At 39.7% G+C, this 25,192-nt stretch overlaps 2 protein-coding genes across 4 annotated transcripts; both read left to right on the top strand.

Annotated features, from left to right (window-relative positions):
• The first annotated feature begins 683 nt into the window (after nucleotides 1-683).
• Nucleotides 684-4,155, top strand: LOC120556708. Its single transcript, XM_039796389.1, has 3 exons — nucleotides 684-1,534; nucleotides 2,948-3,960; nucleotides 4,108-4,155. The coding sequence occupies exons 2-3, from the start codon at nucleotides 3,064-3,066 to the stop codon at nucleotides 4,153-4,155; spliced, it is 945 nt and encodes a 314-aa protein (XP_039652323.1). The 5' UTR covers nucleotides 684-1,534; nucleotides 2,948-3,063.
• A 10,917-nt stretch (nucleotides 4,156-15,072) lies between these two features.
• Nucleotides 15,073-24,728, top strand: oxtr (oxytocin receptor). 3 transcript variants are annotated; one of them, XR_005639049.1, is made up of 3 exons: nucleotides 15,073-16,328; nucleotides 22,033-23,032; nucleotides 23,589-24,728. XR_005639049.1 is itself a non-coding variant. In XM_039798911.1 (3 exons), exons 1-3 carry the CDS (start codon nucleotides 15,401-15,403, stop codon nucleotides 22,284-22,286), a joined length of 1,071 nt encoding a protein of 356 aa, XP_039654845.1. In that variant the 5' UTR covers nucleotides 15,073-15,400; the 3' UTR covers nucleotides 22,287-24,728. The 3 variants fall into 3 exon arrangements, 2 of the variants coding, with proteins under 2 accessions (XP_039654845.1, XP_039654844.1); XM_039798911.1 differs by having other exon boundaries at nucleotides 15,073-15,747; nucleotides 15,859-16,328; nucleotides 22,033-24,728; XM_039798910.1 differs by having other exon boundaries at nucleotides 22,033-24,728.
• Nucleotides 24,729-25,192: the final 464 nt, after the last annotated feature.

The raw sequence follows: 25,192 nt of genomic DNA, 5'->3' as shown, positions 1-25,192 counted from the left end.
TCTCAGGGTGAAAAATCCGAAAACGGCTTCGTTTTGGCTCTTGTATGGATGGTGAATACGGATCCGTATCGATGATGTCATCGCCACACCCCTCTTTTACACCCTCTCCCACGGCCGCTGACGCACACAACTGCGTTGAAGCTAAGCGAGCACATCCCATCTCCATGGTCAAACCAGCTCACTTCATCTAAATACTGTGTCTCTGCTCCCTGACCCTTCCCTCTGGATTCTACACAAGATATATTGCTAACGTTATGTAGCCAACGTCATTCATGGATCATTGATGTTTGTTTGACTGCCGATGTTAGAGCTAGCTAACGTTAGCGCGCTAACGTTAGCTCGCTACTAGCGCGCTGCAATCATGCAAAATAAAAGGCAATCCAACAGCACATTATACAATGTAAACAAAAACACGTTTTCTTGCGGCAGCCTTTATAAGATGAGCAGTGGTGAAAGGTATTATAGTCCACGGATGTATTAAGAGAACGTTATAATCTAGTCATGTTATGATGGGAAGTAGAAGTGACTATGCTCTTCTTCTCCGTTTTTGGTGAATTTCTGTAGCAGAAACAGCGCCGCCTATAGGCCTGGAATATAAAGTAGCGTGTTGAGTCATTTACAAGTGGATTCGTTTGGACGCAACTTTTCTTGAAACGAATCCAGGGAAGACGGGTAAAAAAAAAGATCGTTTTGGTACGTGTGGACGGGGCCTAAAAATCCTTTGGAGGATAAGATCTGGCAGTTGTGCCTGCTGCTGCGAGAGATAGTTAATATGGTGACCGCCCCTAAAATCCATGCAAACCAGGTAGCATATTTAAAAGTTCTCATTGAGCAGTAGATTATGTCTAGAGCTACACTGTTTCCAGCTGTTACTTTGAAGCCAAAGCACCATTTCTTAATGCATTACCCTGAGCTCATTCTGCATTTTGGTCCATTAATTCGATTGTGGACTTTGCGTTTTGAAAGTAAACATACATACTTTAAACAGTGTGCGAGGAAGCTGCATAACTTCAAGAACTTAAACAGTACTCTGGCAGAGAGGCACCAGCTTCTACAAGCTTATCTTCAGGCTGGTTGTCTATTTTCACCAACTCTACAAATGCAGCAAGCAGATGAGTTCGATAGGCATTTATATAACCATGGTATCCAGGAAGCTGTAATGTTGAGAAACATCCATGAGACCACAGTAGTGACATCTGCTGTTACCTACAAGGGCACCAAGTACCAGAAAAATATGGTTGTGGCTATGGAAGACAGTGATATGGGCTATACCTTTGGGAAAATTGACGATTTGATGTTAATCTTGTGCCTTTGCATCACTCTGTCTGTCTCAGGTAAATGGCGTCTGTGGCGGAGGAGCTTACGAAGGCACTACCTTCACTTTCAGAGAGCGACTTCAACAACTTGTTGACACATTTAGCAACTTGGGGTTTGAAAGAGCATTCTGACCTTCAGTTTCTTTCCATTGAGGATATTGAGGGTGTCATCCCTCCTGTTGCTGTAAGGAGACTAATGTATTATCTCAAAACCACAGGTAAGAATCCACAAATCTGATACCCATCAGGTCAAAATCATTCAGCCAATTTCACAGTAGTTAGGGTTGTGCCGATGGACGATATCATCGTCCATTGTGAAGACTGGCCAACATCACAATGGAGAGCCACCATCGTGATGCCACGCCCCACACCCTGTCAGACAAACACACGCTAATCCTAGTCACTGGCGCTGGACGGGAAATTGACATTTGCGTCGGGCTTTGCGCTGTGTTGCACACGGTGCAAGATAGGGCCCCTTAAGTGGAAGATACTTTTTTTCCCCCTTACGTGCAACCTATTTGTGAAAAAGACCATCGCTTTGAGCAGACTGGACTGGCTGTTAGTGATACAGTCTCTCTCTCTCCCTGTCAGTAGCAGCCCTGGACTAGTAACGCAATTAAGCATGCGGTAGTTGAGAGAGAAAAGTTAACGTGGAACACTGTCATACTTTCCTTTCTCCCCTCAGTGGACTAAGTTTATGGACACTGCTGTGCATCAATAAGTAAGTCTGATGTCCTGTAGGGAATGCGGACGATGTTATGCAGGATTTATGAGTTAGCAACAGTAGGCTAATTCACGGGGGTGCTATTTTATGTGTGAGCTAATACTGCACATCTGTTCATGTGCGCTGTAAGAGTTATGTTTCTGTTTATTTAATGCGTTATTCAGTGCAAATATAACGGAGAATGTAGTTTAAAATCAGTAATGATGGTATATTAGGTTATTACTGTCGCTCTGTTAAAGGCAAACGTTCCACTGTACTGTCGTTACGCAGATCACAGACATCTGATTGAGTCAAGACTTTATGGCGCCGTAGTTAAGTGAAAGTAGGACATCGAAATGTTAGCCCCATAGTAGTAGAACAAATATTTATGTAAAGAGATATAGTAAAATAAAAAGTGGCAGTTCTGTTGGTAGCAATTTTTATATTTGTATATAGTTTGTTTGCAATGGATTAGGCTCTAACATACACATTAGGTCTACAATATTCAATATATTTAAATACTAGCTTTAAAAAAAAAAAAAAAAAAAAAAAAATGGTAGGATAGAGAACATTTTTGAAAAAGCCAGTAGCCACAAATCTGATACCAATCAGGTCAAAATCTTTCAGCCAATTTCATCAGTATTTACACATTCTGTTGGTGAAGAAGTTTAGTTAATGGTGTTGGAAAACAGAAGTTTGCATCTGGCAGTTCTGTTGGTAGCAATTGTATATTTGTATATAGTTTGTTTGCGGTGCGTTAGGCTGTGGCAAACACATATGAGGTCAAACCCAGTCAAACTCGGTAGACCTTTAAATGTAAAAGGTTAATGTAATTTAATGTAATCTTGCTTCCGGGGGTTTCTGACTTACTTGCGCTTTAAGTGATTTTTACAATGACATAACTAAGACGTTTTCATTTTTATTTCAGGACAATTGATTGATACAGAAGACACCTTGCCATCTTGCTAGATCCGCACCTCAGCAGGCTCTTTGCCTCCAAGCCCTTCACTCTCAAGCCCACCGCTTGTCCAAAGGCCTGACTGGATGTCCTCCTTTGAAATTCCATGGCAGAAAATGCCAGCAAATTTGCGGCAATGTGTTGCTCAAGGCCTTAGACCGAGGAAACAAGAACATCTGAGTATGGTCAGAATTATTGTACAGGCGATACAAGAGAAATGCTTGAACCCTACAAGGAACCAGTGTTCTGAAATAGCCAGACAAGTGATTGAGAAACACCCAAAGAGCTTTGCTGACGTCACAGCCGAAGGAGAGATAATTGGCTGTGGCTATGGGTCCCTTTTAAATCAAATAAAAACTCGGATTGACCATGTAAATCGTGACAACACATTAGTTCGTGTTAGGAGGCCAAAACAACATGCTACTTGCGAGACTGCATCCAGCAATGAGAGCCCTATTCCATCCAAATGTTCAAAAACTGACAGCTATGGATGTGTTAATTGGCACCCTATTGACCTCCCTCAAGGAGAAACCCCAGAATCAGTTGAAGGGAAAAGAAAGCAAATGGTGGAGCTATTTTCAGTAGAGGGACCCAGAGCTGCTGAGCGTGCCTGGGTGGAAGAGTACATGATAAAAACATATGCCTCTCAGCGCTACACTATTAATGCCAACCCTCCACCCGGCATGGATGAAATTCAGGAAAAGTGGCCATTTCTCTTCCTTAAGAGATTTCTCTGTAATCATTTTGCAACATTGACTGGGATTGACATTGATGCAAGATTTGTCGGCTGTCTCGGAACCAAAGGGAAGAAGATTCTTCATTTCTTCCAGAGTCAGCTTGCAAGGTGGAACAAAGAAGTCAGAAAAGTCTTGCAGGACATAGAAAAGGCTGGCTGTGACAAAGTCAACCATGGTGTGGCATGCACTCTCACCACAATGGCATTCTTCAAAGAAGATGTTGATGCTCTGTTTCTTCCGGCAGATGTAAGCTTTTCATGCCTTCATGTGTTTTATGCCCGTGTGTTAAAAAAAGAGGATCCCATAGGAAATAGGCTACTGTAAAAATGACACAATTATGTCGTGCTTTTTGTATTGAAATTTGCTCTTTTTGTTGTGGTTTGTTGCTCTTAGGTGACCGCCAACTGCAGCAGACATAAACAGCAGTCTCTCTGCTCCTAGCACCCTGAGGCTGATTGCTCTTGGTAAGGCACACACACACATGCACATACACATAAAATAATACTCAAATGGCCTCCTATGTCACCAGATATCTGTCCAATGGGGAAAATTTGCTAAAATTATGTTGCCTATTTGTGTTATAGGGGATTCCGTTCCGAGAGGCCAATGGTTGGATGCTCACCGTCGATGGCAAGGTAATCATCGGACCCCAGGAGCTGCCAGACTTTGATTCTGCTTTGGCGGCCCTATTCAGCTGCTTCTACTCGTTCAACATCCAGTATCAGACGGAAGCAGAGAATACTCTTGAGTTCATTCAGAGGTTTGTCCATTATGAACTTAATTATTCATAACAGGATAATTCTAGGATAACTCCAGGTTGTGCTTTTATGTTTTGGCTGAATTTAAAGATATTAGAGATATTGTGCTCTCATATCATGTCAATACTTGGCCCAAAGCAGAAAATAAGTGGTAAGCACTGGTTTGAGAGTCTATTGCGCCCCCCCCCCACTTATGCTTGCAGATTCATTGTCAGGATCAATCCCGAAGGCTCGAAATGCAAATCCAGAACACAGATCAGCCGACGGACAGGAAAGACGGTGCAACGAAAGAATGCCAACCTCAACCCTGTTGTGGCTGCATTTATAAGAGAGCTGGTGGATTTTGAGTGGCAAAATTACTGAAAATGATACATTTTATACATGTTTAGAATGATAATTGTGTGTTTCTGTTAGGGCTGCACAATTAATCATATTTTAATCACGATTTTGGCTTCCCACGTACGCGTGCACACACACACACACACAATAATACTCAAATGTCCGCCTAAATCACCAGATATCTGGCCAATGGGGCAAATTTGCTAAGATGATGTTGCCTATTTTTGTTATAAGGGATTCCGTTCTGCTCGTAGCTTTAGCGGCAGACTGTTGTACGTCTCGCTGTTGGAATCCTCTCCAGTGAAATACAGACACACTACACCGTTTAGCTGTCAGCATTTTAGCCGTGTTTAATCCAGTTACTACTGTAGCTAATGGTAGGCTAACGTTAGCTGCTGTGTAACGTGTTATTATTGTTTACTAGCGTGACATGCAGCAATGTTTGTCTGTCTGTTGCCTCTAACGTCTGTTTTGGAGCATCAGATATTTAAGTGGTACTGTAATCCGCGTTGCTATTTCGTCCGGTAGATACCGCCCTATTGCACGGGAAATTTTTAACATCCGCCGTAACGTGAACCGAAAATTTGCGTTTTATCTTTCCACGCAAACTCATATGTGTGAAAAGCGGTCCCACAACACCTGAAATGGCTCCTTCATAGTATTCTTCAATAAAGGAGGAATGTAGCACAGTATTGATGTGAAAGCAGTTATAATTAGCCAGTGACAATAAAGTTAGTTTTAGTTAAAATCAACAAATAATCGTGATAAATAATAAAAGCCCTAGTTTCTGTTATGTTCAAGTTCAAGTTCAAGAAAGCAGAACAGTGTTGAACCAAACATGTCATCATATAGCTTAGCCTATGTGAAGATACTTGGTGTATGGCTTGTATACTATGATTACTTCATTTGTAGCTAGCTTTTTCTCTCTCTCCCTCCGTCTCTCTCTCTCACACACACTTTATGTTAATGCTGTTGATTTCAGTTCAGTACATTTTATCTCCACACTTAATTCAATTTTTTCTCATATTTCTCTCTTTCTCTCTCACACACACAGACACACACATGCATATACACACAGACACACTCACAAACACGCATACGCATATGCACACAGTCACACACTCACTCACGCATATACACAGACACACTCACACAGACACGCATATACACACGGACACACACACACTTCTTTATGTTCATGTTGTTAGCTTCTGTTTTCCAACTTTTGATTGCCTACGCAGTGCAGACCCACTCTTTCCACAAGCCCCAGGTTGTTGTTACTGTAAAATGAGATTAACTTTTTAATAAAGTAATATTGTAACACACATACTGGTAAATGTGTAAATCATTGAAAATAATATTGTAGAGGTAAACGTAGAAGTACTGTGAATGCTAAAATAGGAATAAGTAAATGAAGATACAATATTATGGATAGGTACTGTAAATTCATATACAGTAATAGGGTACTACTGTAAATGGTTATACAGTAATAGGATAACTACTGTAAATTAATATACAGTAGTAAATAAATACTGTAAATGGTTATACAGTAATAGGATAACTACTGTAAATTAATATACAGTAGTAAATAAATACTGTAAATGGTTATACAGTAATAGGATAACTACTGTAAATGGTTATACAGTAATAGGATAACTACTGTAAATTAATATACAGTAGTAAATAAATACTGTAAATGAATATACAGTACCATTACTGTAAGTACTTTTACAGTAAGTTACTGGCATCCTGCTGCCAGTAAGTTACTGTAAAATCTACAATAGTCTTTTTACAGTGTAGATAATGGGAGGAAAGAAATTATGTGAAATTCATCACAGGCACAATGGACCCTTGGCCATTTGGTACAAATGGAAAACCTGACACTAATGCAGAGTGAGCATAATCTTTAGTATTCCTCTTAATAGGGTGATAGAGGACTGACTAACAAGCTAAATTTCACTTGATAAGAGGATTATATTTTGTTTCAAGTAAATGGGATTATTAACTGCTCTTTGGTGTTTGGCAGGATCATGAGCAGAAGTTCACTTTAATGATTTTAACCCTCTGTATAACAATAACTTCATTATACTCAGACTAACTGTTGAAGCATGAAGTTGGAAACCTGGATGAATAGTATGTACAGTAATGCACTCTTTGTGAGACAGTTACATAACCATCAACATAAATCTAATACAAGTAAACCAATCTTATTTCCTGCTCAATCTCAAGTGAATAGAGTTTTATAAGAGCTTTTGTAAATACAAAATACAATACCAATTTATAGTTAATGCTGCACTAATCAAATACATTTATTTTGGATCAACTATGGATCATCGTGTGTTAAGTGAAAGAGGTCACTCATGAACCCACGTAGAATGATCACCCAACCTTGCAGTTCTCCTCTGCTTTACGATGCATGTTAACATCTTTCAGCTCATTGTTTTGGTTTGTGTCCCAAATTGCAGACAGACAATTAATGACTGCTGAACATAGTGAAGAATTTAGCAGCTAAACAGCTAGATATTTTTTCTCAAATTGATGGGAGACCAAACTAAAGCTGAAAGAGGCATACTTGAACTTAGATTCATCAGAGGGGCCAAAACAACTCAACTCCAAATTAGTGTTGGTGTTGTTCTGTAGCTGACTAATGTGTAAATAAACAACATGTGCTAACATGTTCGTCATAATTATGAATAGGTGATGATATGTCAATGTTATCTTAACAGCTTGTTCAGCTGCCCCCAAGTGTCCAAATAGGTGTTACATTATTTATCAAATGGTTCTCCTATCACAAAATCAGATGCCTATAAGTAGCTTTGAAAGAGTTTATATTGATGTGCCGGAATTAGGGCAGTAGAAAATAAGTAAGGTTCAATTGGCGTCCCCAATTTTACGCCCCTGGCCGGATTTGCTGGTGTGATCCCATCGCAAGATGGTTGCTAGTATTTTTCTGACTTTATTTCAAACTATTACTCTCAGGGCAAAATTTTCAGAACATAAGTCTGTGATATAAAAAATATATTTATGTAGGGCATGTAGCATGTGCACAAAATTAATACAGGTGATGCCCTAAATTTTGGCCAGCAGCAATTCACTAACAGTGTACCAACAATATGTAATGTTAATGAATAACAATCTGTGAATTTAAAGAGAGTTTATGGTGTATTAAATATTTTAACTACCAGTTATGTATTCTATTATTCTAATATTTTTCACACACCTTGACACTGTAAATTGGGAAGAATTGTAAACTAAAGCATTACGCAATCATATTAAGTTAAACATTCAAAAATTCATTTTAAGATCTGTGCCACATTAGGTAATAATTTTTAGAATCAGAACACAAAAGCTAACACCAAGCACAGAGCTGACCCTGTCAAGGTATAACCAAGACAAGGTTGAAGATTTCCCTCAGGGCAGTGTGGTTTTATGGTATGTAACTTACTATTTGCATGTATTTCATCAGGATATTGAGTTGGTTGCTGTGTTATAGATGTACAACTGTATTTCTGTATTGATTGCGTTGTTCAAGCTGTAATAAAAAAAATTGTTTTAAAAAAAAAAGAGATTGGTATACATTGTTATTCAAGATATATATGAGCTTGAACCTCCCAGATTTGCCATTGGTGGCAAGAAGTTGCACAAACCCAACACTTTACTTAAAAATGCACGAGCACATTCTCCAGACGTGAGCATGTCGAGCTTTCTAAGTGGTTTTTGAAATCATTGTGACGTAGTGGTCGGTGCCGAATTAATCGGACATGAATTACATTTGCAATGAGAGCCACAGGTATGCTGCTGGACAGATATTAGAGTGTAGACTGAAAATCCCCAGAGCGCACTTCCCACAGCTACACAGCTACACACACACAGCTACACACACACACACACACACACACACACACACACACACACAACAAATGGTCCGAGAGGAGGGGAGATACCAGTATTTCAAAGAGCTCTGATTATCCTCCCTCATATACAGCTCTGTGCCAAGTCTGCTTGTCTTGATAAAATTCCAAAAAGCGAGTATTCCTTATCATTCTGTGTCTGAGGTAGGATGATAACTTTAAAAGCAACGCTTGGTCCATTTCTAAGGCTTTTCAAGTCCTATTGACACAAAACCTCAAGCAGCTATTGTGTTTCAATCATATATTCACATAAGATGTCCTTATCACAGAACCCAAGTCATCACTTTTTTCTACCGTTATCAATACACAGTAGGTAAATTATTTGTTACAGTAATTCAAATTCCTGTCTTGGTTGCACAAATACATTGCAAAGGCCTGAATTTTAAAAGATTGAACAGAAATTCAGCACATGCATAACTAGTAGAGCAAATACGCTTTTTTTGTGACCCACTCTGCTCCAAAACCAAACTTTCAAAGATCAAGATTTAATCTTACCTCTTTTCTTTGTGGAATGTTTTCCATTGTCAAAAAATAAGTGTTTTTTCTCCCCTTGAAATGGAGGAGATGTTTGTGTTTTAATGTGCTTAGGTGGACTGATCACGCAATAGGTTTCTTACAATCAATATAGTCTATAGTATATTTTTTTAACTTAATCTTATGCTGTAAGATTTATTAGAAGCAGTTTCACATCTGTGTCCATTACTTCTTTTATTTAGGGCATATGCTTCAGCACATGGTACTTATATGTGCAGTAAAAGCTGACTTTATCTCAAAAAGCACCGTGTTGAACTGAAATATGAGCAAGGAAACGATTTGTGAGGCACGCATGTTTACTGGTAGTGTGGCGCATTTGTGAATTCAGAATGTTTGAGAGGCTCTAAATAATGTCACATTGGGGGTCTGATATATTGTCAATATGTCCATTGCTCTAACAGTCATGTCCTTGGCTCTGGTGCTCACTCCCCCATTTAAACTATCCAAACAAACTGCTGCCTATAGCCAATATCACATGTCCCTGACTTTTCATTGGTTTCAAAATGGTAATGGTCGATTTCTATTCTGTTCATGATTTGCAGCACTGGATTGATATTGCACCACATGTTTTCCCATTATTGAGGAGATAACATTTTCCATAATGTTGATGTAAATACTCTATCACGTGATTTATCTATCCGAAACATCTAATGCTTTATCAAATCGGTGCAGAATTAGATGCAGAATGATCAAACGACAGCTGTAACTTGATGTCCAGAGCAAATCTATACTACAACAGCATCTCCCTTAGATATAAATTCATATGATCTGAACTATGGGATGGGATATTCTTGTCTCTCTGCCTGCAACAAGCTGAACATTAGTTTTTGAATCCTTGATTACACATAACTACAAATATGATTAAACAAGACTAAGAGTCTACAGCCAACAGCTGTACTTAGGCACCGCAGTGCTTTGAGCTAAATACTAACACATCTTTGTTAGCGCGTTAACATTTGTTAATTAGCGCTAAGCACAGCTGAGGCTGATGGGAATGTTATCAGTTTTCCAAGTATTTGGTCATAAACCAGAGTATTGGACAAATAATAATGTTGACCTGTTAATGGTGCTAGATGAAAAGTCATGGGATTAACAAAGTCAGTAGGATACATTGTCTGGGAACCATGGGAGTTTATACAAAATGGCATCTCAATCTATCCAGTAACTTTTTAGATATTTCAGTCTGGCCCAAAGTGGTGGAATAAACTGGCAGATAGACAGACCTACGTTGCTATCCCTAGAGCCATACTGCTAGCATGGCCAAAAATAGTCAGGTAAGATTAGGCTTTAGACAACTTATCTCAGCAAACGTCATACTAATATCTCTACACTATGTTGGTTTATCAAGTCACTACAGTGCATTAGACATTAAATTCACAACACACTTTCTACCACAGCTACAGCAATCAGCACAGCATGTTGTGTTCATATAATGGAAGGAAGAGTAGGATGGACAAAGTGTTATTTAAAGTGAAGACAGCCCTGATTCATCATACCAATAAAAGCAACAGGAAGATAATTGTAGTGTACTGGTCATAATAAATGATAAGTCCAATGTCCCTGCTTTTATAAACTATGGATTTGTGAATGTAAACCCAATTATGTTTATCTGACATCACCACAGCTTGTAATAAAAAGTGATTTGCAATAACACATCTCTAATCACTTTGTTCTACCAAGTTTCCAATCTTCACCCATTTGTGGTGTGAGTCATCTGCAGCCGTCCATTTCTTATCAGTTTCTTTTTTTCAGCAAACAAGCCAAACATGATTTATGGGTTGGCACACTGGCTCAAACAACGCATGTTCTGTCCCACAAACGGGTGTTAGTTGAGGGGGTATTGTTGAGTTGTTTGCTTTATGTCTATTCACTGCCACTTCCTGTAAATGCTATTCAGAGTTGGCAAACCCTACAACTTTTTTAGACGCACCACATGAAGCCTTATCCTGTTATTGTTTTGGAAGCAGATGTCTTAGATCCTGACTTAAAAATAAAGCCCAAACAGAAACTCAGGAATATCCTGTAATGAAGCAGGGCATTCTCTCAGAAGTGAGGCCCGACTGAAGAACTGCATGCAATATTGTTTGACACATTTGCAAGTTACAACTGCATGCTTTGAGTGAGATATATCTCGAGCTGGTGTGATGTATGACTTAATTTTAGCTTGTGTACACTCGCTTCAATCTTACAAGCCTCTGAAACATGTGCCTGTAATCTCAGAAATCTCCAACACCCTCTCCTTTATGAGGCTAATGGCTCATCGTAGTACTCTAAGTGATGTTAGCACGCAGAATATATCATGCACCCACAGAGCCAGGAGTGACAGCATCCCTGTGCACCCTACTGTGTCGGTCTACTTTTTACATGCGCCTCATGACACAAGATCACGCAGAGGAAAATGGTAGGCTGAGAACCTCATGTATTGAGTGATTACATAAGGAGCAGGAGCTGAAAGTATTAGCGTGCAGATCCCTTGTATCATACTTCATCAAGAGCTTGGGCCTGAACCTTGTCTCTAATTAGATCTGTCAACTCAAAGCCCAATATCTGTGGGAATGGCACAGAGAACTGTTGAGCAACTCTGTCAGGGGTGGGGGGATGGGTGGGACAATAAATGCTGCACAGTTTTCCGTGGCTGGAGAAGAAAGGGAAAATATTTAGTAAAAAGTAAAATTCATAAATATCCTACTTGGGTGAGCATTGTTCTCAGGCATATGCTTATGTTGTTGAGAATAAAGCAACTATAAAAATGTATTTGCAGTATACTGCATTTTGTGTAAATGTAGTGACCTCAGTATCATTTTGCCAATCCACTCCTTTAATTCTTAATACATAAAATATTATGCCACTATTACCCATATCTTATTCATCAATGTTAGAGATGGACCAGGTCAGCACTTTATTTGAAGGGCCACAAACAAAGTAATGAAGAAGTAATGTTTACTTAATCATGATTACAACACTACAATTCAGTCACTAACTACAGATTTACCAATGAAGAAGACATGAACATCATTAATAAATCAGATATGATGATGATTGAAATACATTAACTAATGCATTAATAAACGTATTGTTCCTACATTAAGTCATGCATGAGATACTATTAATCCTTGTACATTACTGATAGTTCATGAAGTACTACATTAATTCATGCTTTTTCATGCATGAAGTCATGCATGAATTCATGATAAGACATGTTCCCTTAGTATTAATATAGTATCGTTACCATGGTATGAGTAATATTATACAATGTAAAATAAAACAGTTTAACTACTACGTATGATGTTCACTGGAGTCATTTTGAATGTCTGCAAACTTAAATTAACCATCTTCTCCCTCATCACTCTGAAGTAGGCCTGACATTATATAAATCCCTCTCAATATTTTCTGAAGATTTTCTCCGGCAATGTCATTAATACCAAGAAATCCTAGCGCGTATTTTTTCCATCTGCAATCTTTCTTACTTTCACTCTATTTTCATGACAGTTGACACACTGCAAAGAACCTGCAGCCTTGTCATCTTGATTTGTTCTCTTCGTGGCACGAAGAATCTCTTTAGCACACTCGTCTCAACTTTAGCCTTCAAGTCCACTTGGCTTCTGCTGTCGCAGCCTTCTATCCTTTTAATCCGTCAGCAGAAAACTTTAAGCCCGACCTCATGCTGTTTACGTACCTGTTCTCTTGAATTGTCAATGGCTCACATGCAGTTGCATCCATCAGCAGCACATAATTTGAACTGTGTGACTTTTTTACTAACCCCATTATTAGATCTATGAATTGCACTCCAAACTGACACTATATCGAGGGTATGGTTCTGTTCCTCCTCCCCAAATGAGAGTCTAACACTCCGTTTTGGATCACATTAGACTATAAAGTGATCCAAAACTGAGTGTTCCGGGCTGCAGTCCAATAGTCTTAGTTGATTAGGAAGGTTCCTCACTAAGTGAAATGCTGTAGTTTTTTTATGGTGTAGTTTGTTACAGCATGTACTGTATTAACCAGTGACTGACCACCTGGGCTATGACGTGGTCACCTGATAATTCTGGACTTTACGAGTTGATGGAGAACTCCATGTGTTCCATTAAAAAATGCATGCCGTGGAGGGCTGCAAAGTAAACATTGTACAGGTTGTGTGCTCCAGATTTACACTGTACATTTCTATTTGAAATGTGACTGACCTTGCCAACTTGTTTTGACATATTTAGTCTGAAAATGCAGACTTTGGAGGATCCAGCACCTTAAGCGGGACATAGCTTATTTCTAACAATAACCCCATCTTGCACATTGTGTCTTACCTTGTAATGAAATGGTCCTTCTCTAGCTTCTCTAGCAAAACCCCCTCAAAGCTTTGCAGCACTGACTGGCTCTTTTTTTTTTTTTCACGGTCATAAAACCATGGAAAATACATTGCTTTATTCCACATCCACGACTTTCATGAAATGGTGAGCACTCATCAATCCACTAATTACTTTCTGCAATGTTCCAGCTGTTCCCAGACTATACCCAGTTTCTCTCCGCACATGCTGGCTCATTTCATGTGAGGTCATTAAATGTTTTCATTTCAAATTCACACAAGTCACAGCGTTATATTTAATGTGTCATCATTATTCCCTTTTCTTTGTCCTTTTAATTTCCAGTCAGCGATAAAGCATCTTCAGTCTTCATGTTACTGCTTTGATATTCCAGTGGATCTGCCATTTTCCAAACCCGGCCACAACCACAAAAATGGGAAATAACTCTCTGGCGTAGGTATAGGACCAAAGGCCTTTTCCAACAGGGTTTGCAACTGCTGGAAATTTAAAGAGCTGCACAGTAGCAGAAACATCTCACTTTTCAGTACTCCTGAATCATATAATGCAGCATTTTCCTAAATATTTAGGTAATAATATTCACCTTCATCATTTTAGTCCCTATATTCCAATGCAGCATTGCACTTGACAACACAAATGGGAAGAAGGAAGAAATGTGTGTTCAGAGGAATTGCTGGAATGTAGCACATGGATATTAACATGGGCGTAGCACTACATTGCCAGTAAAATTTCAACAGCTTATGTTGTTCCCCATGAGAGTTAGGTCATCATTGCCACTTGTTGTCCTTTATAATAACCTGATGACCACCAATATATTGAGTAAACAGAATAACACAGAGGCTTTCTTGGGTAATTAAACTAAAAATCAAATGTTGATTATGTCATCTTAGACTGTTTGCTTGAATTCTCAGTACAGCAACAATAAATGCAAAAGCAACAACAACAATAACAACACAACAACAACAACAACAACAACAACAACAAGGTTTCCCCAAAGCTTAAAGCAAACAAGTCATGAATGAAGTCTAAGATACCTTTTGATATGGACAATAAAAACATGTTGACAGCACCTCCTGTGTGCAGAGCTTTCAGTGTCTCTCCAGAAAAAGTGCACAGCTTTATAATTCCACAGTAAGTCTCACAGTATCTGACACAATAAGGTCCTTGATACAGAGCCTATCTGGGGGTTCATGCTCTGAAGAGGGTTGGAGCTCCGAGCCAGAGATGTATTATAACAGAGCAGACTGGGAGGGGACTGATGACTGGCTCACATCGCTGCCTTGTGGCGGTGATGGGTAATTCACTGAAACGGGGACAGGTATAACAGGGGCTTGAGTGCTGCGTGCTGGCCATTCCGATTCTTACCAGAGAAGATGTTGGAGCTTATAATTTCTGCTGCATTTTTTTTTCTCGTAATACTTTAATTTCCAGAGTTTCATTTTGATTTTTAAAGTAAATATATATATATATATATATTTTTTTTTTTTTTTTGCTTAACCATAAACCTGATAATTCTTTGGATTTTGGTTTTGGAGAATAACCTATATACTCACGTGTTTTAGACCCTAGTTTTGCTGTCTTGTACAGTAGGTCCACATTTGAGATTTCTGCACATTAAGTTTACTTTTTCTTTTGGCGCACACATTTTGTTAAATATCTCATATTACAAGTGGAAATGTTTTCAAGCGTCTTCAGTTTTTAGAAAGCCTGGGAGATTGATGTTCAACCAATCCTTGTATATCACTTAATGAGTTTGTTTTGAGACTCATCATACCTCACCCTTCCATGACTGCACAACCCTGACGCATCTGCAGAGGACAAGACTGCGGCAATGGAGAGTATTTCAAATAAAAGTGAATTTTGGCAATTTAACGAATCCTGGCAGAATCCAAGTCTCGTTAACGGGACCGGTTTATTGAATCAGACGAACCCTCTGAAGCGGAACGAAGAGGTGGCGAAGGTAGAGGTGACTGTGCTCGCCCTGGTGCTGTTTCTGGCGCTTGCGGGGAACCTGTGCGTCCTGCTGGCCATCCACACCACCAAGCACAGCCAGTCCCGCATGTACTACTTCATGAAGCACCTGAGCATCGCCGATTTAGTTGTGGCGATATTTCAAGTTCTCCCTCAACTTATCTGGGACATTACATTTCGGTTCTATGGACCGGACATTTTGTGCAGGTTGGTGAAATACCTACAGGTCGTTGGGATGTTCGCCTCCACTTACATGTTAGTTTTGATGTCCGTAGACAGGTGTTTGGCAATTTGTCAACCTCTTCGTTCTTTGCACAGGATAAAAGACCGTTTTTATGTCATCTTTTCCTGGGTCCTGAGCCTGCTCTTCAGTATCCCGCAGATGTTTATTTTCTCCCTGATCGAGGTTGGCTCGCCCGGATCAGGAGTGTATGACTGCTGGGGCGACTTCGTGAAGCCTTGGGGAGCCAAAGCTTACATCACATGGATCAGTCTCACTATATATATCATTCCAGTGGCGATACTGAGCATTTGCTACGGGTTAATAAGCTTCAAAATATGGCAAAACTTTAAACTGAAAACCAGGCGGGAGCAGTGTATAAGCCTGACACCCAAAGCCTCCAAATGCAACACACTGGCCCGCGTGAGCAGCGTTAAGCTCATCTCCAAGGCAAAGATAACCACAGTGAAAATGACTTTTGTTATCGTCTTGGCCTATATCGTCTGTTGGACCCCATTTTTCTCTGTCCAGATGTGGTCTGCGTGGGATCCAGCAGCGCCCCGTGAGGGTAGGTTGAATTTTAAAATTGGATATCATACCGAATGCGCGCCAATGATGCGCAAACGCTGCCGTAGCTTACTCATTAATGTCGCTACGCATCTGACACATTTTGAAACACTTACCCTCTACCCATCTTTTCACATCCTTTTTGCACATTTGCAATATTGCCCAGTGGAAATGAATAGAGATTTATAATTGCCGCATCCCTCTTGCTGTGCCCATCAGTGCTCTTTACGCACGAGGGTGCCAGCCCTTTATCCAATTGGAGCAAACTGAGACAACAAAAACATCATTTTGAGATCTGTTTGTTCTGTTTTCCTTATGCAGACAGGTCAGGCACTGGGGTTATGTGGCTGACTCGTGGTTCTGCTGTTTTGGCTATAACGCAGCCGGGTGCGGTGCGGAGAGTTGAGTGAGTGAGCTGAAGCTCTGGCTGATCAGTGCAGGTGGTTTGACCCTATAGGACAAAACAAAAAGCCAAAACATAAATGTTGAACTATTTAATCTGTCTGCTAAAAACATAAACACTTGGAATTGCATATTCACCCTTGTGAAACACATTAGAACATGCTGTAATTTCCAAATTGACGTATAGGCCTACTTACACTACACTAGACAACTAGTTAACCTTACTTGTTAATCTAATATTGTCTGATGCTGTTAATGGTTTGTTTAGTGCTACATCAGTAATGCAGAGTAGGAAAACCATACATATTTGTTTTTCTTATATGTGAACTTCTTAGATTAAAGGCCTATAGGCCTACTGTATGATACACCTGTTGTGTGGTAAGAACACTTGGTGATAAATCCTTTAAAGTGCGAAACCTACACACATAATTTACCAAGTTTCCTCTGACCCTCCTCCCGCTGCTGAGACCGACTGACGGCTAATCATTAAACACATTTAGTGTGCACCACCAAGCAGCCTTTATTTGTGCCTGTGGGTCACGTTGGAGTGCGTCGTTAACATTTAACCACAACAGGCCACTAAGCAGCCATCTAGTAGGTCCCTATATTCATCGATCCGCTGGACAATGGCCACACCCATATGCCAACAAAAGATTGCATATGCCATTTTGACTTCACAATGTATTTGCACTGTCCATCTGTTCCTTCCATAATTCCATTACATTTACTAAGTATAAGGCACACAGATGTGTATAATGTGAAAGGTTCTATAGTTTGTCAACATGACCTAAGGGCATTTGTGTTCTGGAAAAGCAAAGAGTGAATCTAATTAGAGTTATTATTAATATAAAGACTTTGCAAAATAATATGTCTGCATCTCCACAAAGACAATACAAAACTTGTTTTCCAAGCAGTTTCCACCTCTTATAACTTTACTGTTCTGGTATTTCCTTATAGAAAAAGCAAAAAGCAAAACTCTTTTTAATACAAAAACAGAGTCAAATAAAATAATAAAATAATGTGCTAAACATAAGACAATAGTATTAGGAAGTTTCTTGTAGGGAGAATAGACTAGTTAATAGACTTTGGTGTTTCAGGCTTGAGTCTTTTCTTCTGCTTCTGTGGGTTTATGTACAAGGTTCCAAATGACTGGTTGTGTGATTCCTGTCATCCTCCTCAAGCTGCATTGTTCATACCAGCTTTTTACACTTTGGAGCTCAACAGTTGCACAATACACTTGGCTGTCATCCAGTTCTTCAACACTAAGGAGGTATACTGTAATTGGCTTCGATGCTGCACCTCACAGCAACATTCATAGTAACAGCAGCCATAAAAAGAGCAACAAAAAGATGAAATGGAAAAGGAAATGATTCATTAATTTTCTGTTGCAAAGCCGGGCTCAGTGCAGGGAGGAGGCTGATGTCTGATGGCTGTCATCCACGTGAACAGTGTTCAGAAAGGCCAGAATTGGCAGACACATGCCAGTGTTTGTGTACAAAAGATAGGCTAGAGTGTCACCTGTGTGTGCAGATAAAGTGTCCACTACAGTCATAGTCAGCAAAGTATGCCCAGACCACACAGCTGTTAGGCTACTAGGGGAAGAACCTCTACACCGCAAACCTGTTTTAAACATGCATAATGTAAACAAACCAGTTTCAGAAAACATCAGGTTATTAAGATGTTGTAGTTAATTGTAGTTAGTGTTGTAGAATCATATTTACTGTAAAGATGTGAGATCAATTTGAAGTGTATTTTCCCAAAATGTTGAACTGTTGCTTCAGCCAAAAAAAATTGGACCAGTGGTGTGGATACACACTGTAGGAAATTCTGACCCCTAGATACAATGTCCACATCAAGCTAATCAGTGTATTTTTTTAGATGCATGAACAAAGAGTCACATTGCTTCATCCCCCAAACTGCAGATTTACTGTGAAGAAGCCAGGACATTTCACAGATAGGTTTACCATTAGTACCCACATTACGGCTTATCAACACAGTTTTGGGAAATTTCAATGTCCCATTCTTCTAAGCTTTGTGACATCATCAATGTGATATCACATTGGACAGCCGAATAGATTATGTAGAGGACAAAAACACCTGAAGGTTAAACCCTGACTCAGACACTAACGCAAGATCCCAAAATAATCTGTAAACACAAACACCTCCCCCTGCTGAGCCTGGTGCCCCTGGACGCTGACTCACACTCTGTGCTATTGATTAGCATGAAGTTCTTGATGGACACAAAGCAAGGTGTGCAATCTCCAAGTGTTACGTTTTTTAATTATAAAAGTCAGTTCTTATATAGTGTTTTTACAAGCAGTGAGAAAACGCAAGGTAGTGTCATAGGTACAGAAAGACCTCTCAAAGCAATTTTACTCATACATATCACTTCATGAAAATGAGATTACTGCAATGCTTATTTACCTTCAGGGAACAAGATTCAGCACTAAGTGTTCTCATTAATGGCCTGCTAAAGAGGCTTTTTGGCCAGCCCAGTGACAGTCAGACAGATGTACCACCCATGGGGATAATCATTCCACCTTTTCATTTGCTGTGTGATTCATCCTTCTCTGATGAAAGGCGCTGTGAGATAAATCAGGGAAGCCTCTTTCTTGATAGTTCCCCGTATTATTCAAATTAGATCCATGCTCTGTTCTCATCCACCCTGATAAGAATGCTTGATAACCACCAGTTGGTCTTTGTCTCCAATGAAGCATATTACTCCATCCTTTTCAGCCGCATTATAGTCTGTAGAGCAGGTTGATGCATGGCTCACGAGGTTTGTAGTACCAGTGTGCCATATCAGCTGGTAAATTCACATTCACATTCTTGCTTCCAGAGTTTATAGACTGTTTCATAAATTAGCATGCTCTTGTTCAGTTTCAAATACAGTTGCTACAATTTGTTTTTTGCCTTTTTCATTTGTACATCTGAAGGATCACAAAGCAGCACCGCTTACCCAAAAGTAGATTATTAAACCTATGACACAAAGGGTAATTGAATGATCTACACTCAAACTCATGTTGTCATCTCATAAATCAAATCCTTACATGGCTAATAGTCAATTCTTAATAATCATGCATGCGACTTTTGTGCCCTTATAGAAATAATTTATGCTGAACAATTTTGTTTGAGCTCAGTCATTAACAACATGAGAATAGTAGGAGCACCGGCCAATTAGCAATTTGCAAGGAGAGGTTAAATACAGGATACGGGCCAATTACATGAATCAGAACTTCATTTGCCAAATGTCAGTTGGATGGTGCAGTCAACATTGTGTAAATGTCATCGTCTGTGCCACTACATTACTTGCCATGATGTATTGCCGCTGTTCTTTCTTCACCATTTCAATTATTTGCGGTTTATTTCTCACTCTTGAACGGCAAGTGTCATAAAACTCACTCCTTACTCAAACTCTGATGTTAAAGAGTGAAAATCCCTCCAGCTATAATCACACAGAGCTGGTTCTACATTGGCAGTAAATGGCAAATGTGTGAAAGGAAACAAGACTATATGAGTCTACAGTCTTGCTAACTGCTCTGTTATGCCCCTGACACACCAACCCATTGGCCGACCGTTGGCAGAAAAGGCAGTCGGACTGATCAGTCAGCTCCCAGAGGTCCAAAAAGTGCCTCAGAACACAACGAAGCGACGCCGACTTGAGCGTACGTTCTGCGCGAGACGTAATACATCTCCATAACAGCAGGCGGCACTAATCTGTATTGTCGGCCAAAAAATTTTAACCGGCAGCTGATTGGACAAACTCGTCACGTGGGGCTGGCTGCTCCTGGATTTTTCAACTGGGCATAATGGCGGCTCGTTCAGAATACAATCTCATATTTAACGAAGATAGTTCACCGAAACATGTTTCTGAAAACATTTTAAGTGAGAAATAGGCCATGCAGTTGCTGAATATGTCTTTATTTCAGATTGACAAAGGTCAGTTTAAAAAGATTTTCGTCAGATTTTGAGAGGCTTAGTCACGCTCATCCCGCTCGTCATTTCCACTCCACCAATCAGATTAGTCACTGAGTCCGACTGCCCGCCCTCCGACCCAGCAAGTCAGGTCAGCCAAAATGAAGGCAGATAGCTCCTCCGACGGCACGGAACACACTGAACAGACTCGAGTCACTGACCTCGCCAGACTGTCCGACGGCTGATTATCGGGTTGGTGTGTCAGGGCCATTGGGCTGTATACTAACTGCATGTTAGCATTCTGAGCTGATATCAGTTAAAACAGTGACCTGATAATTAACAGGAGAGACTTCGTTGCAGATATGCTAATATTTATTGTAGATAAGCATGATATGAAATGTACATGAAATGTACAAAGTCTTTGGGGACTCCATCATTAAAATATTTAAAGGGGTAGAGAAACAGACATATTCCCCCCTGATGGAGCCTAGACACTGGTGATGGCGGAGAGGGAACCAGGAGGCCGAACGAAGGACCCTCTGCCGGAAAGGGACTCCGGTTGCAGTGGATGATGACGCCCGGAGGTGGAAAGGGAGGAGGAGGGTTGCACATTTGCCTGAGAAGCCAGCTGATAGCAAGGAGAGAGACATTTAAAGGAGGATGTCATGCTGTGATTGGATCATGAATTTGTGGCCAATTCTGATTGGTTTACGGAAGAGTGAACACCTCTTAACAGCTGAAAAGATTTAGGGAGAGATAGTGGTGATTGCAGTAGTTAGAAGTCTTCCTGAAAGAATTTGCGCTGAGCTTCATTTAATAAAATCCTACAGCTGGGCATGAAGTTCTGTACCAAATTTTCAAGCAATCCAAGCAATGTCGTGACATTTTGCTCACAAACCACAAATGTCAACCTCATGTTGGCGCTAGATCAAAAGTCCAGTGATTGCCAAAGTTATTGAGATTCATCCTCTGGGGACTATTCATATTTATTCCAAAATTTCATTCATTTCAATTCATGGAAAATTATAATAATACAATAATACAGACTTTCAGCCAGCCACTAAACCACTACTTTTGAATCAAAATGTTCAGAGAGAAAACAAGCTTCTGGTTACTTTTTGTTGTCACGTTACAGTAACTTTCCTCTCTCTCTCTCTTAGTGTCCTTCTTTTGTGTCTTAGGACGCTTCATTGATCTCATGTTTATGTTGATTTTATTTTATGTTTATTTTAGAATGTTTTTTTCTGTTATGTTTATGTTGTTATGCAACAGATTATAGCACTATGTCCAAGACAAATTTCCACTCAGGGACAATAAAGTGTATTCTATTCTATTCTATTCTCTCTCTCTCTCTCTCTCTCTCTCTCTCTCTCTCTCATCTCCTGCAGCCATGCCCTTCATCATCTCCATGCTGCTGGCCAGCCTCAATAGCTGCTGTAACCCCTGGATCTACATGTGCTTCGCCGGGCATCTGTTCCAGGATCTTAGGCAGAATTTTTTGTGCTGTTCCACTCGCTACCTCAAGTCATCCCAGTGCCACTGTGAGCGTGACTTTGACTCCAGTCACAAGAGCAACTCCTCAACCTTTGCCATTAAGAGCACTAGCAGTCAGAGGAGCATCACACAGACTTCCACAACATAAGCACCTGCCCTCTCTTCCCTTCTCTCTCTCTCTCGAGCTGTCCACCCTGCCTTTCACCACATGCCATCGCCCATAAAATATCCAGCTGTTCTACTCCTTCAGATACCTCTCGCCCTGAGCCCTGAAAGAAAAAGACAAAAGTCTTAAAGGTGGAGTCAGCATTTCTGGAGAAAGATTGTTGATTGGAACTCAACACCCAAACAAATACACCCTCTCCCATCAGGGACTCACTAAGTGACTGATTCAAGTAATTTGTTCACAGGAGGAATGCCGTGTGTTCAAGACAGCAAATACACAGCTGATTGAGGAAGGGTTGCTATATACATTCAGCTGCACCATTCAGCTGTTACAGCAGTCATTGTTATTATAATCCATCCCAAGGCTTGGTAATCCATCAAGAAAACACGGATACTTTCGAAAAATAATAAAAGTGATAATTTGATGTTTGATGCGGGATTTACGTTAGCCGGCAGATTCCACAGATTAGAAGAACACTGAGGCCGATTGACCGGAACTGTACAGCCTAATTAGTGCCCATGTGTAAGAGGGACAAAGTTCGACAAGGTATGGTTCAGCAGCATAAATACATACATAATACATCATAAAAACTGGCCTAGTATGCGCCACCAAGCTCTACCAACGATATAATAGGCCACTCTTATGTTTATATATTTTACAGTGAAACACAAGAACAGAGGAAATTGATTGTGTGGCGCTCATAATTCAGCAGCGGTGTTCGACACAAGGTCGGAGTCTCTGTTCATCTTTTCTCTCCATGCCCTTATAAATGCATAAGCTTGTTCTGTACATTAATTATTACAAATAACGTGAATAGCTCTTGTGTTGTATTGCTGTTTAAATGTAGGCTATTATATGGCTATTAAAAACAAGTGTGTAATGTAAACCCTGGTTTGATGTGCTTATGCAGACTATACAAAGATTACTGTTTTTACCTCTCTCATGTCTCTCGAAGTAGGAAGTAGAACCCATATTTTATTAAATAATGAGGTGTCATAAAAATATACATGTTGTACATAATAGGGTATAAGGACTTCAGCTTTAAGTTTGCAAACGTTACATAACTCTCTGTTCTCAGTTCACCAGCGAGCTGAACTGAACGTTCAGTTCAGTAAGTGGGACTATTACAGTTGGAGTTTAGGTCAAGCTGATAGTGAATCAGTAGCCTAGCCTACACTTTCCCCATCCCTACTTTTTACATCCATAGCCTTTCCCCTGTCTTGTGGACGAGCGACAGTGTAGTGTGGTCGGTCCAAACCCCTTTTGTTTGTTTCCCATTTACAGAGCCAGGGCTGTGTACAAACACCAGATTTATTTTCAGCGTGCACACAGAACGGACAGCTAGCGGACCGTGAGAAGATATTCGCTGAATTTGAAGGAAATGCATTGGATTAGAATCGCTGACTCCACCTTTAATTATTTTATTCACAGTATTTTACAGTATAAAGTGTAAATGGAATTGTGAAATAGAAAAATGTACAGAATTTTATTAAGGGTGCGACGTTTTATTCATAAAGATGTACGAGACAATCATGGACCAAGCTGAGCAATCGTTTGTTTTTTCTTGTTTGAGATGTACAGTATATATTTACATATTTGCAGTGCAGTGTAGAGAAAGTAAAGGAAAAGAGAATATTTTTATGCACTGTCAACCTTGGCCAACCATGCTATTGATTCAGTTGTTGTCACCACCAAAGCTTGTGGATCCTGTTTGTCTGTGATATAATGAAATTGCTCCCCTGTTATAAATACTGTGTACAATGTTGTTCATTTTGCTACATTTGCTCTACAAATGTTCATGTATGATACATGTAAACTGTTACTTGAGATATTGTTAGATGTAAGATGTCATGGCTGTCACTGGTAAGATTTAAAAAAGGCTTGAAAAATAAAAGAGTGAAAGAAGCACAAATGAATGACATACAGTATATTATTTACACCTATAGCTGATGCTCATTAGAGCTCCTATTGCCTCCTAAAATCCTTTGCAAGGTTGCTGGAAATCTTCCAGAGGGATGTTTGTTGACACCAAATCAATTACATCATTGAGGTCCTGCAACTTTTCGGCAGCACATTGCAACTTTCCTGTTCAGCCTCATCCCCAAAATGCATTTTGGGCACTGGAGTCACCTCAAGTGACTCAGATTACTGGAGGTGTCTTGGGGCAACATTTGTTGCATGACGTGGTTCAATATCCTGCAGGAAGTGACAATAAAGGTGAACTATGGCCATGGATTTCTTCTAGCATTTTTTGTTGCAAAGCTATTTAAGTGTGATGCTGTTGTTTAGTCAGTTGTGTTTATATTTAATGTAAAAGTTTAAAGTATGTGAGCCATCTATTAAAGCACATTGATTATCATTGTCAATAATGAGGTGTGACCTGAATAAAAGCAAAAGTTGCACAATAAAAACAATCCAACAAAATATCTATGAAACAAATACTGCACTTGTGAAGTTTATAGTGTTCAATTTTAGTTGAGGCACTGTAATGCTTGCTCGTGGGAAAATGTTGGGTCTTTGTAAATTGTAGAGTGTGGTCTAGACCTACTCTATCTGTAAAGTGTCCTGAGATAACTCCTGTTGTGATTTGACACTATAAATTAGATTCAGATTTCAGCTCATTATGACATTCGGTCGTGCGCACTTTACTCTGTACTTACGATATAGTTTGAAAGCACAACACCTCAAACCACAGTCTCAACAAGCTAGTTAGTTATTGCAGAAATATTTAACTGCATTACTGTACACTGCACAGGTGTTGCTTTAATGTTATTATTATGTTGATTACAGGATTAATTAATGTGCCAACATTATAATTTCTAAGTAATATTTACAATTATACAGTATTTAGCGGGAGTTTACTTCTCTTATAACCTTGATAATGTGAC

Source organism: Perca fluviatilis, chromosome 4 (assembly GCF_010015445.1).
Source record: "Perca fluviatilis chromosome 4, GENO_Pfluv_1.0, whole genome shotgun sequence".
In the NCBI taxonomy this organism is placed as follows: domain Eukaryota; kingdom Metazoa; phylum Chordata; class Actinopteri; order Perciformes; family Percidae; genus Perca; species Perca fluviatilis.
The sequence above is the reverse complement of the archived record's forward strand: the minus strand, read 5'-3'. Positions and strand labels throughout refer to the sequence as shown.

Bases quoted from the DNA above. Each gene is read 5' to 3' on its own strand.
- oxtr (XM_039798910.1), top strand. From the start codon at position 15,401: ATGGAGAGTATTTCAAATAAAAGTGAATTTTGGCAATTTAACGAATCC. The intron at 16,329-22,032 runs GTAGGTTGAATT...CATCTCCTGCAG, and splicing joins TCCAGCAGCGCCCCGTGAGG to CCATGCCCTTCATCATCTCC.
- LOC120556708 (XM_039796389.1), top strand. From the start codon at position 3,064: ATGTCCTCCTTTGAAATTCCATGGCAGAAAATGCCAGCAAATTTGCGG. The intron at 3,961-4,107 runs GTAAGCTTTTCA...TGTTGCTCTTAG, and splicing joins CTCTGTTTCTTCCGGCAGAT to GTGACCGCCAACTGCAGCAG.